We start from the raw sequence: 14,220 nt of genomic DNA on the forward strand, positions 1-14,220 counted from the left end.
CTAAGACTTACTTGTGTTCATTTTAGCATATTAAAGAAGCTAAAGCTAGGGCAAGTGCTATCTCTCATCCCCAACCTATTTGACCTTCCACACTTTTTGCATATGTAGTGTCATCCCTCAGCATCTGTGGGAGGTTGGTCCCAGGACCCCTTGCAGATACCAAAATCCACAGATGCTCAAGTCCCTTATATAAAATGGAGCAGTACAGTTGGCCCCCTATATCCCTTGGGTCTACAGTGTGCTCATAGCCTTCCAGAACCTAGCTTGCATACAAGAAGAGGAGATTCTGTATAAAATCACTTGAGAAATGTATACCACTGTGGTTCTAGCACTAGCTGGGTAACCTTGGAAAAGTACTTAAGTTAGAGTTTTAGTTTCTTATGTGAAATAGAAATTACTTTATCTATCTGATAGGATTATTCTAAGTAGTAGATGAGATAATTTATAAGAAAGTATCTAATCCAGTCCTAAACACCCTAATAAAAATTGAGGTTATTTTTTGTTATTTTATGTAAAGACAAACCAAGTTCTTACCACCACAGTAGAAGAAGAGAGGGCTAATCTTTTAAGCTTTTCTTGTTTGTTTTGCTTTGATCAAAGAACTGCCATGATAAAGAACCTGGTCAAAGTTATGTATTGTAAAACTGAACACTGTACCTATCATGGACGTGAAGTTGCTCACTGGGTTATACAAATATGAGTATAAAGTGTTAAAAATATATGCCTTTCTGTGTTTTTACACGGCAAAATTTTCTGTGTGCTCCTTTTTAGAAAGGGTATTTCCATCAGTTATAAACTGCTGCTCCAAATTACGTGATAATTTAGATCAAGGTCATTACCAACCCAGATGACCAAACCTGAAAAATATTATTCTCACGTCAGAGACCTTGAAGAAAGAATGCTCTAATGGGATTAAAATGCCTTGCAAAGAATTACAACATGAACAGCTCAAGAAATCTTAATTTGTAAAAGGTCACAGAGTTACAAAAAACATCGCTCATTTCAACTAATTAAATGAAATTTTAGTTAAACGGCACCTTTAAATATTGGTATTGCAGCTGCGAGTGCATTTAAATAGCATTTACGCAGATATAATTAGCACAATTAAACATGGGTAGAAGTGGAAACACCATTCTTAATTATATTGATATAATCAGTTTTATTAATGCTTTATAGCAACAAAAGTGACATCTGACAGTAGCACACAATTCATGACAGAACCTAATATTAAGCATTTTAGCATATTAAAGAAGCTAAAGCGAGGTAACTGGGGAAAGAAAAAAGTCAAATAGAGTTCCTACCTGTGACGATACCATAGTTGGGAGGTTCAAGAATTACTCCATAAAACTGGATGATGTTCCTGTGACTGAGGACACTGAGTATTTCTGCCTATACAAAAATCAAATACAAAACTGCATAAAATTTCACATTTATAAAAGTCTCATAAAATCAGTTTCCTATGCAATGTTCTTTTATTGGCTTGGCCAAAAAGTTCGTTCAGGTTTTTTTGTCACATCGTATGGGGAAACCCGAATGACTTTTTTGGCCAAACCAATACATACGTTTACAAAGATGTATATGTGCTCAACAAGTATGTGATGCTGATAAAACTCTGTCTTTGGCAGTGTTACTGACAGATTAAGAATTCATATTGAAGCTTCCTGAAAAAATTTCAAAAGTGGGGTGGCACTGGCAACAGAAGAGGTGCTTACTAGCAAGTCGGCATGACTGACGGTGAAGGCAGATGACGAAAGAGGGGAGATGCCATATTTATTTACAGTAGAAGCCCTCTTCCTAAAAGTCAAATACATTTTTTTTCTGCATAATATTTCTTCTGGGAGACTGCAACAAGACTGGACTTCTATTGGTTGGATGAACAGTCATGACAATATGCAGCAAATAATTTTTCCTTAAATTGTTGTTTTCCCATTGTTTTCCAGATTTAAATTCTGAGATACACTAGCAAATGACCTGCACAACAAAACAATGGATCAGTGGTTTAAAAAAGTTCACTGTTAAAAAGGAAACATAATAATGATGAAGGCTAAATAATGCTCCTTTGTGCCAAAAACTGTACATATCTTTTTTACACTATTAAAACTAACAAAACAATTATTTTTAATGCATATAATTTGATGAAAGTTGTTCATTTTTGTTGTATTGTTTTATAGTTGCATTTTTATTTAACTGAAAAATTTGATTTTGATTTTATAAGCGCTATACACAACAGTTAATTTAAGTTACACTGAAATAATAACTTTAGTCAACATTGGGAATCCAGATGACTTAATTTTTCTATATAAAGAATTTACATTTCTGAGTTTGCAAAATGCTATTGTAGGAACTCTAACAGATACCTGTATGTCAACATTCATAGCAGCACTAGTCACAACAGCCAAAAGGCAGAAACAACCCAAGCATTCATCAACTGATGAACAGATAAATAAAATGTGGTATATAAATATGAGTATCATTCAGCCATGAAAAGGAATTAAATTCTGATACGTGCTATAACATGGATGAACTTTGAAAACATTAGGCTTAGTGAATAACCCAGACACAAAAGGACAAATATCAGATGATTCCACTTACATGACATATCTTGAAACTGGCAAATTCAGAGAATAGAAAGAAGGTAGATTAGAGGTTACCAGGGACTGGAAGAGGAAGGAATGGGGAGTCATTGCTTAACATGTAGAATTTCTGTTTGGAGTGACGAAAAATTTTGGAAATAGATAGTGGCGATGGTTGATTCCAGTGCTGTGATTATAATTAATGCCACTGAACTGTACACTTGAATATGGTTAAAATGACAAATATTATGCTATATATATTTTACTACAATAAACATTTTAAATATTTTAAAATGTTATTCTAGACTTTTGCAGAGATGAATGATCACAGGCTATTTACTAATCATCCCAGAGTTACACAACACAAGATCTAAAGATCCTTGAGATAAATAAGTAGTTTTTCAGATTAGGACTTGAGGATTTAAGGAGAGACTGGGACAGACTACAGCAATTTAAACTCATGCTTAAAGACTCTCCATAAAATAAAGGATCCCAATGTGACACAGAAGTGGAGTAACCACAGGTCTGTTCATAAAAATGTCTAATAGTAATGTCCTTAATAGAGCACACAGGTGTCTATACAGCTATTGTGTTTGCAGTAAGATATGCGACTGCTTCCATTGTTTCTAATCGGGGCTGGTTTCTTCTTCCCTCGCCCCCTCCCTCCTTTCCTTCCTTCTTTCTTCATAGGAAAACTTAACAGTGATTTGGGGAGGAGATGGGCATTCTGTTAGTTTTATTTTAACTGGCATTGTTAAGCATTTATATGGGGAGATGAGACCAGTAGCTCAGTTGGCCATGTTTCCAGAACTTGACCAGCAGGTTCCAAACGGCTGAGCCAATCAGAGAGAATAAGAGAATCTAAATATCACAATTTAACTAAATTTACTAACTATCATAATTTAACTAAATTTAAGTTGAAGGGAAGTTAAGTTTTAATTCCTTTCCTTTAGAGTACTTTCAACAGTTTTATAAGATTTTAAGTTAATTAGTATCTTCATTTTCAAAGCAATCCCTTTCCCTCTATTCAAAACTTTTTTCAACCTAATCCCAAATTTTAATGTCTCTTTAATTTTGGAGAGCTACCATAGAACCCACAAAGATTCTATGGGTTTTTTCTTTTAACTGAAGTATAGTTGATTTACAATATTGTGTTAGTTTCAGGTAAACAACAAAGTGATTGTTATATATATTTTATAGATTATTTTCCATTATAGATTATAAAATGTTGAATATAGTTCCCTGTGCTATATAGTAAATCCTTGTTGCTTATCTATTTTATGTATCTGTGTAATGTGTATCTGTTAATCCCATACTCCTAATTCATCTCTTCCCCTCCCTTTCCCCTTTGATAACCATAAGTTTGTTTTCTATGTCTGAGAGTCTGTTTCTGTTTTGTATATAGATGCATTTGTATTATTTTTTAGATTCCACATATGTGATACCATATAATACATCACTTAGTATAACATTCTCTAGGTAAATCCATGTTACTGCAAGTGGCAATATTTCATTCTTTCTTATAGCTGAATAATATTCCATCATTTTCTTAAACCAATGGGCACTTGGGTTGTTTCCATGTATTGGTTATTGTAAATAGTGCTGCTATGAACATTGGGGTGAAAGATTTTGTGTTTTTATAGCTTGGTTTACATGTTTAAATATTCCATTGATACAGTCTATATGTATTCATGTGATAACATATTAAAAATGAAGTTGGATTTGCTTCTTTTTGTGAAAGAAAGTAAAGATACCAATGGCACGCTATTGATCACTATAGAAAGAAAGCAATAGTTTATGAAGACCCATATCGTTGAGGCTGGCAGGCTCTATTTACATCTTATATTAGGAATGAGCTTTGCTCCCTGGTTGTCAATAGCTAATAGCCTCTACAAAGCAGCAGGACCCTGTCTCACAGGGTCCATCTTTCTGCCTGTGATGGGGTACTGACCATAAAGACAGTAGGTGTAAAAAAAATTGAAGGTACACCTCTACTGTCCATGAGTGTCAGCTTCTCCTCCTTGTCCTCTGGTGTGTGGTATTTAAAACACTCCTCCATGGACCCTGATTTCTGAGGTCCTCACCAATTCCAAGATTCTATGATTCCACCAAAGTATGATAGTAAAAGAAAGAAAAGTGGCTCATCCAATCCTTCAAAGGAAGCAGTCTCCTTACTGCACTGTGTATTCAAGGTCAAAGGCTCTCTCCAAAGACAGCTCTGTTTCCCAAATCTCAACCTGATCCAGGATCAGTATAGTCCCCCAAAGTTCAAGAAGATATGAGCTGAGCTCACATTTTTTTTTAAATTTTATTCATTTATTATTTTTGGGGGGGTACACCAAGTTCAATCATCTGTTTTTATACACATATCCCCGTATTCCCTCCCTCCCTTGACTACACATATAAGAAGAGAGATGGGAAGAAATAAAATAACATATTAATAGTGGTTATCTCTAGGTAGCAAAAAGAATCACAAATGATTTTAAATTTCTACACATTTTCCAAATTCTTTACAATAAGCCTCTATAACTTTTTAATCAGAAAAAAGCAATACATGCATGTTATATGTAATATATATGACTAGAGCATATAAATATAAAACTTAAAGTATTGATTTGCATGGAAATTCTGATTTTTCCTTGGATTGGGTAAGGAAGAGGTAAAACTCTTTCCTTACTTCCCCAGAACTACCCTAGGTATATAAACACTAGTTAACCTCTGAGCTATGAGTTTCTCCTGACATGAGGCCAGAGCAAACTAGTGTTCCCCTGGGTTATTCCTGAAGAAGCCCATGGGCTCTGAGAGGCCATGAGACAAAGGTGCTGAACACTGAGTGCACCTATTCAGAGTCTGGCTCAGAGCTTTATTACATGATCTTCCTTCCTCTCCCTTCTGACATTTGCTCCTGTGGCCCACTCCTCTCAAGGGAAGCCTTCCCTACTTTGCCCATCTTGCACCATGTCTACTATAGTACCACATGAGCAAGAGAGGTCAGATGCTTTTTATACCGGAAGCACTCAATCACATTCGAAGGGTGGACGAACAAATAGCATTTGATGATAATGATATTAAGTGTGTTTAAATAATTGCCACAGTAAGAGTTTATGTTAGGTAAATGTTTACTCTGAACAGGACAGTGAGAAGAGTAAAATGCCTGTGGGTGTGGATTTGCTTCAATATTCATTCTGTCCTTTTACATGCATAAGGGTTACTCAAGGCTATTATTTCGTAAGAATGACAGTCAATCAATTATACAACCACAGTAGAAGTCACGTTGAAATTTATGTTCACCAGCCCATTATTGATTTGAACTTTCAGAATGAAGACTTGGACGGCTACAAGTTGCCTCTTGCAGGCTCTGCAGTCTGTGACAATCAAAGGGGCAAAATTTCTTGAGTTCCCTTTCCTGCTTGGCTATTCTCCAAGGATGCCTTCATTGCACTTTTTCAGATTCAGAATGCAGAGGCTTGCTCAGTTTTAAACCTTCCAGTTCCAGTTTTCTACCCAATTCATTTTATCATTTATATTTCCAAAATCACCTCTGCAAGTAAGCCAGCTTCCTATCAACTCCATACTCTTCACACCCACTGTGGCAGACACTCCTCTACCACCCACTGTAAAATGGAGCCCTGATTCTCAGTAGTGGGGCTACATTTCATGCAGGCTTCTTGCTACACACTGAATATGTTCCCCTAAAATTCATATGTTGAAACCTAACCCCCAATGTGATGGTATTTGAAGGTCAGCCCTGTGAGAGGTGATTAGGTCATGAGGGTGAACCCCTCATGAATGAGATTAGTGCCCTCATGAAGGTGACCCCAGAGAGCTCTCTTGCCCCTTCCTTCTGCCATGTGAGGACAGCCATCTGTGAACCAGGCAGCAGGTTCTTACCAGAAACTGAATCTGCTAACAACTTGATCTCGGACTTTCCAGCCTCCAGAACTGTGATGAATAAATGTTTGTTGTTTATAAGCCATCCCACCCTTGGTACTCTGTCACAGTAGCCTGAATGGACTAAGACAGCACTCTTCCTAGGCTTGGGCTGGTATTGCAAAACTCTACAACAACAGAACCAGGCCTCTTACGAACAGGACAGCTTCAAAAAACACATCGCCACTGGTCTTCTCAGTACAGCATATCTCATCGCTATCCCTACAGAGCCCAGAACTGTTGTACTTGGCAGTGGAACGTAAGGGAAAAGGGGAAATTCTTGATTTAAAAACTGCTAAAACAGTAGTGTATTTACAAATTTATAAGGTCAAAATACCAGGCTCTTTCAGGCAAGAAGTGGGTAGACCTTGCCTTCCCTTCTGTTTCAGGCTCTGACTGTAAAGATAACTGAGGCAGAATGCTCACTCTCAGTAATCAGAAGATTTAAGTGTATCAGATCACAAGAACCAGGGTCAAGAAAAAGTTACTTAATTTATTGCATTTTTACTCCAAGAATATTATAGCTAGGGGCATTTTCCTAAAATAAGGACTTGATTCTTACATGTACGGCAAGATGGAAAACCAGCCCCCACTCCTCCTAAAAACTCAGTGCTATAGAACAACTTTAAAAGTAGGCTTGGATGATTTTCAATCCTGTACTTAATCACCGGAGTCATACCCAGGTCGTGCTCTTTGAGTCACTTTATGCTTAATGAGACACATTCAATAGCACAGTGACATGACAAGCAGCAAACCTCTCAGTTCTGTAGGTTCTCTTTCAAATGCTGCCCTTTAGGTATTCAGGGAAATAAAGGATAAATGAACTGAATCTAGGTTCCATAATATAACACAGCCTACATTCCTTATGACAATGACGTTATGAAGACTTCTCTTTGGAAGAAAAATGGCTGGAAATACTAAGAAGGAAAAATAAACAAGTCATTCTGCTCACTCTTCATGAGCAGCCAAGATGGAGCTATGCAGGAGGCCTTACAGACGTCATCAGTGCTGGGAAGTCTGTATTGCTCAATGGTTTTCCTGGTGGGTTGCAGCAGACTCAACATGTACAACTGCTCAGACAGCAGCCCGGGCTCCCCTCCAGAGATCAGGCTGCTCTCTAATTAAATACATACCCAACTAAGGGCAGACTAACCTGGCAGGATGGAAGGGTGGCTAAAACTGAATAAAATAAACAGTGAAGATTTACGGACAGGGATTGAAAAGGTATCTTCAAGGCATAAAAAGGCTAAGAGATTTCAGATTCTTCGTGCTCACAACACAATGTCACTGTGACGACACGAAAAAGTCAAATATTGTAAACAACCTGTATTCAGTTTGGGTGACAAGAGCACATTCAAGCACCCAAATTACCACTAAACAACTTAATGTAACTTGGTCAAAGACATCACTTGGGGCTAAAATTACACAGAAAACCTCCCCAAAGAAAGCTCTTGAATAAGACTTGAACTATGAACTAATGAAGGATTAGGCTTTTTTTTTTTTTTTTAAAAAGAAAAGCAACATAATTTAATCAAAAACTAGACTAGGTGAGTGGAAATTTAAATTCTAATTCCAAAATGGATGGCCCTGGAGCCCCTTGGTCACTCTGGACCTTGTTTTCTTCCTAGGAAATTACTTGGTTGGACAAAATTATCTTCCAGATTCCTTCATGCTCTAAATTTCTATCCATGTCTATAAAAAAAGAAAACCCAAAACTGATGTATTATTAACAGTACTTTATTCAGAGTGGGTACTCAATAATATTTGAATAAACTGAACGGAGGTAATTAATGGTGGTGTGTTAGGACATCCTCTGGAGTCAAACAGTCTGGAGCGTGAGTCTTGGTTATGCCACCTATAAGCTGGGTGACTTAGAGGAAGTTATTTAACCTCTCTGGGCCCCAGTATCCTTAAGGGAGAACAGAAATCCTACCCCAGTGTCTAGCAAATACCAGGTGCTTAACCAATGCTAATTCCTTTCTCTGAAGGCTTTCCCCTTCCTTTTTAATCAGTTTATCATTCAGAGTTAAGTCAAGCTTAGGAGCTTCCAGCAGGGGATTTCACTTTCATAATTGGCTTGTCTTAGTTAGCTTCATGTATTTATTATCTTTGACTTTCCAAGTTTATCTATGTTTTTACCTAAATATAGCACTTTAGCATTTCCAAAGCACTTACGTTATTTGACTCTCACAAATAAGTTAGATATTTTTATCATATTTAAGAGTTAAGAAAACTGGGTCATTGATTTGATTTGTTCAGGCTCATTTTTTCCAGGAGCCTAGCAAACATCAGTAGTAAAGTTTGCATCTAGGTCTTCTACCTCTGCCTCTTTTTATATATTCCTCCCCACCCCCCTTAAAAAAAAAGGCCAATAAAATGAGTCCTTTCATCTAAATATTTTTTATTAAAAGCTACCCTTGCTCAAAGAGACTCCAATTTGCAGACTCCTGTATAATAACAGCTAGTACGTACTGAATGCCTACCATGCCAAGCACTTCATGCAGACTGTTTTATTTACTGTTTCCATTTGTTTTTATTTCAGTTTGTGATCTTGTTCTTTTATTTTAAAATGTTTTATACTTGCTGTGAACACATTTGCTAATGTTATTTAATGACTTTGATCAATCTAGAGAATTATAACATAAATATAATTCTAAAACATTTGCGTACTTTTTTTTGAGTAGACGTACTTATTTATCTTTATTTTGAATATATTCAGTACGAAGAAATTAAAGGGAGAAACGGAAGGGGTAGTTAAAGAACTTGATGAAAATAATCATATTTTAGAAAGGTGAGTAATGCAAGAATCATTCTGCCAGGTGATTTTATACGCAATTGGTAGACTGACCTTTTAAATCCTCACAGCAAACCATGAGTGAGGGCCTTCTACTATCGCCCTTCACTAGGCTCAGAGAAATTTTAAAACTTGCCTAAGGTCACAGAAAATGGCAAAGCCAGGTTTTTAACACAGGTCATCTTATGTCAAAGCTCTGGTTATAATCACTAAACCATCCCGCTTTACTTTACAAACCTAATTTGAATACAGAATGGAACATTAGTTCCAATAGGCCTAAAAAATTCCAAAGCTCTCTTTAGTTAGTTACAGAAGGGTGAGAAACAACTCCTCATCAATTCCACCTTAGGGCCTCAGCCCCTGCCCCCACTGCAAGATTTCCATGCCTTCCTGACACTCAACTGTGCAGGATCAAGTCAAGAACCAAGATCTAATTCTCCACAGGCACTAGGCCATCAGGCCAGCCAGCAACGACCAAATTTATAGCTAATAAAACCAGTTAATTGCACAGCATGAAGCACCCTCTCTCTATGCAAAAAATTACATGGTTAGGAATTTTGAGCGACTCTCACAATCTGATTAGCTAAGTGCTTTATAATATTACTCTACAGTGCAACAGAGTTTGATTATTTACATCCCATAAGAGAAAATGTTTGCTACGTTTATTATGGAAATCTGCAAAATCATTTAGAAGAATTCAGGCAAATTTAATTTTTAAATAGTCTTGAAAAGTCCTTCCACATCTTGTAGACTCCAATTAGACAGTATCTTGAATACCTGGATTCTTCAGCTAAATTAATGATTTCACTATTTATGGGTTCTACCAGCATACTCAAAAAATATCTAATGACAAAGGCATGTGTGTGATATCTGCCAGACTATTGAGTGAAAAAAAAAGTACCAAACCCCAACAAATACATAGTAAAAATAATCTGGAATCACACATTTTTAATATCATTTCTCCTCTAAAGTTTTGATGAAGAGACAGCCTCCCCTTAAGCAAACCCTCCAATACTAATAACCATCACCACCAACCACGACCATCTTTCTTTTCACTAACCTTCCTGCTGAAATCTAAGTCTTTCTTTGTGTTCAACAGAGATGGTGAAAGATAACATCTGAAGGCCAGTTTTTATATTACATTACATTATAGCTTTTCCTAAGCCTAAAAATTTTAATTCTTATCAATTTTCTTGACATGTCTTATTTTTCAGTTTTGGGGGTTATCTTTACGTAAGTTTATGTAAAGACATCAGTCATTCTGAAAACATATTTAAATAATCGGTATTAGGTAGAGCCACCTAACTGAATATATTCACTTTCAGCCCAATATTGGGGTATGGTATAAACTTGGTTACTGTGATTCTCCTCAAAACCATCTTTATATCCCTCCCATCTGAAAAAAATTTTTAATGTTCTTTTTAGTTCAATCATATAAATTTATAATTTAAGTATAATGGTCTTAGTAAAAGGAATATTTGTGATTTTCCTGAATTGGTTTGCTTTTATCCCATTGCTCAACAACTTATCATGCTACATTTTTCAAGCTGGTTGCTAGAAAACTTAGACACAAATGCGTTGCCTACATCTAGAAAGTATAAATAGAACCCCATGAGTGTGTTTTTATCATACTAACTTCATTCCTGTTTCCATTTTGTTTTTCTACATATTTTCCCTTTGCCCCAGTTTCCTATTTTAATTTTTCAAAATCTCACAATTTGTATTTTTATTGGCTGCCTTAAATCATTCTGATAACAAGATCATACAATAAAATAGTGTTCTGCAGTGTATCTCAAAGTGGAGTCCACAAATAGATCCTTGGTAGTCTGTCAAGTAACAACTCAAAGAAACACTGGTCTAATCGAAGGGCTACCTCTCGGTTACCGATCTGTGCACACAGATACTACTTCCTTAGCTTTTCTCCTCCAGCAGCCTTCACCAGCATTCTGCTTTAGCAATTTATGACCACCCCCCAGACCCCTCCATTACCTACCCACCTCAAACTCAGAAGCCCCTCCTTGACCTTTTATTCTTATTCCCCCCTTAAACCTGCTCTTCAGTTGATCACACTGAGGTCTCTAGCCCCTCAATTCCTTTCAATTTTTCCTTTCTAATCAACTGGGTTCTATTGAAAGAAACAGAGGTCCAAAATAACAGTAGTTTAAACAAATAGTTTATGTTGTCTCAAAATATGAAGGCTGCACGAAGCCCAATACGGCAGCCCCGCAATTACACTCTGTCTCACCATCCTCAGCACTGGTTTGCATCCTCAAGGTTACCTGATGACCACAATGTAACTCCTGAGGTTCCAAGCCATTATATGCACATTCTAGGCAGCAGGAAGGGGGAAAGTGCATAAGAGGGTCCTCTTAGGTCAGCTTCCTTTAAAGAGCTTTCTCAGCAATCTCATCCAACGAGTTCTGTTTACATCTCCATTTATTGAAAGTAAAAGATTGTAGCTGTAATTCTGAGTGTCTCCAGTTAGCTCCCTTCTTCATTCTTCATTCACCAAACAAATATTTACTGAGTATCTAACTATGTGCCAAGCACTATGGTTTTTTGTTTTTTTTTTTTTTGGTGCTGAGGATAGTGATGAACAAGATAGCAAAACCCTTGCCTTCATGGAGCTTACGGTCTAGTAGAGGAAGACAGACAATGATGAGATCAAGTAATAAACAAGATAACCTTTAGGAGCTAGCTACAGTAAACCTCGACCCTTCTCATGTCCTCGACTCTTCTCATGTCCCTGAGCTAGTCTTGCCTTACTCTGTCTCAGCCTACTATGAATACATTGAGGAAACGGGCAAACCCATCCTCTGTATTCCTTACGCTTCCTGTCTTTCTTTCTGTCTCCGAGAAAAAGGTATCCCTCCTTCCCCCAGACCTTATCCTAAGGCCTGTGCTCTTTATAGCTCCCCTTCCTCCCGCAGGACATTACAATCCATCAATTGCATCCTTCCCAGAGTCTTTAATCTCTTCCTAGTTCTATCCTCCAGGCCTAAAAAATGCTTGAGTTTCACCTCTCCAAGAAACAAACAACTTTCCTTGATCCTCATCTCCTTCTCAAACTACTTTCCTAAACACCAAAATGTCTTGAAATAATACCTGACACTAAGTTCTGTTTCCTTGCTTTCTATTCATTTCTTAATCCCATTATATTAAGCTAGATTTTTATTCTATTGTTAAAGTTTCCCTAACTCTGAATTCTGATCTTGTTTTTTAAATACGCTTTATAGGTTCTATTTTGAGTTTTTAAGTTAAACATAATCTCTCCTTTAACAGTCTGATACTGTCCTTAGCACCGATACCTATGCTATATCCTGGTATGAATAAAAACAAGGATGACACACAGGCATTGTACGTTATATAAAAATAAAATAAACCCCTACCATCAAGACTTACACAATATCAGTGGAAAAATAAAAGCGCATAATGACGAGATGCAACACAACCACCATAAGAAGTACAAAATGTTGTGGAGGACTCATGTGGAGAGGACATGAAGCTGGGGGATAATGGAAAGCTTCAGTTAGACAATGAACAATGAATTCGGCTTTGATTTACAGCTGGGGAAGGCTTGGCATTCCAAGCAAAGGGAACAGCAAGAGCTTTGGTAGAGACATAGCCTATTTGAGAAAAAGAAGTACTTCTGTTTGGCTGGAACATGAAGTGTATGGAGAAGAACACAGACAGATAATGGAATTGCAAACCTACAGCAACATGATAATACATGCCAAGCTGATTTTCAGGTTGGATTTCAGTAGAAGCAACTCCTAAAAAAGTAAGAACACATATTAATGTTTAAACAGACCTTCCAGCCTGGCCTGCAGAGGTACAAGAATTATTAATTTGCCACCAGCTGGAATTTAAAGGTCATCTGCCCCAACTATCCTTCTAAGGAAGTAATTCCCTTAGTAATATGTTAAGAAGTGGGCACTGCACCTCTGATTGGACACTCCTAAGGACAAGTTAACACCAGGAAAGCAGTGACGTGTTGCTGGGAATTTGGAAATGACTGACTTAAACAGGTGAAAGCAGAGATATGCCAAGTCACTCTCAAGCGAAAAGATCCCTCCAGGCCAGAAGCATGGGAGATAACTCGATTGAAAGTATTCACATACTAAATAATAAAAGTATGTGTGTGGGTGTGTGTACATGTGTGCGTGCACACATGCACACGTATTTGTGTATTTAGTGGGAGTTAGGGATGGTGAGCCATAATGGCCTAGAAAAAAGTCAGAGAGAACAAGCACTGGCAGGGAAGTCTGTAAGGCATAATAACGTCTCCAATGAGGCTGGTCCCATTGGAGGGGAGATAAATTAGATTATCCACAGAATGTAGTAGTAGAACATATTCAAATCCCATTACTAACCCTTCTTGTTCTGAATCCACACTCACAAAGCAATGTCTTTGTAAGGTTATTTCCCATATAACTCACCTACAAATGGAAAATTTTAAAATTAGCAAGTTGACTTTATTCTTCAGTGGCAGCCAAATATGTTACCATGATTTAGCACCCTGAGTCCACTTAACTTTGAAATTTCTGATCACATAAAGCAGAAGCTATCTGGGACTTCCCTGGTAGTCCAGTAGTTAAGACTGCGCTTCCACTGCTGGCGGTGTGGGTTCGGTCCCTGGTGGGGGAACTAAGATCCCACATGCCCCAAGGCGTGGTCAAAAAATGAAAAACAAAAAACAGAAAACAAGCAGAAGCAAGCCTACTAGTGAGCTATTTGGGCATGTACCACCTTTCCCTAGAAGTTGCCTCCTCTACATCCTTGGGAGCCTTCGCTCCCTTATAGTAGGAAACTACTTTTCAAGATAGCCTAGGCTATTGTCTCAGATTACTTGAGTTGACCTATGTACTTCCTGTGTTCCTTGAACTTGCTTGCTTAGATTTTTATCTTATTTCCAAACACCAT

General features: G+C 37.4%; 1 protein-coding gene across 5 annotated transcripts in view; it reads right to left on the reverse strand.

Moving 5' to 3' along the window:
• Nucleotides 1–14,220, reverse strand: part of MAP3K20 (mitogen-activated protein kinase kinase kinase 20) — a 167,531-nt gene that overhangs the window by 85,012 nt on the left and 68,299 nt on the right. For all 5 annotated transcript variants that reach the window (XM_057746904.1, XM_057746907.1, XM_057746906.1 and 2 more), the window contains exon 3: nucleotides 1,302–1,389. In XM_057746904.1, the coding sequence (XP_057602887.1) occupies nucleotides 1,302–1,389 (88 nt within the window). The remainder of the gene's footprint in view (nucleotides 1–1,301; nucleotides 1,390–14,220) is intronic.

The sequence above is a fragment of the Hippopotamus amphibius genome, chromosome 8 (assembly GCF_030028045.1).
Source record: "Hippopotamus amphibius kiboko isolate mHipAmp2 chromosome 8, mHipAmp2.hap2, whole genome shotgun sequence".
Lineage (NCBI taxonomy): Eukaryota > Metazoa > Chordata > Mammalia > Artiodactyla > Hippopotamidae > Hippopotamus > Hippopotamus amphibius.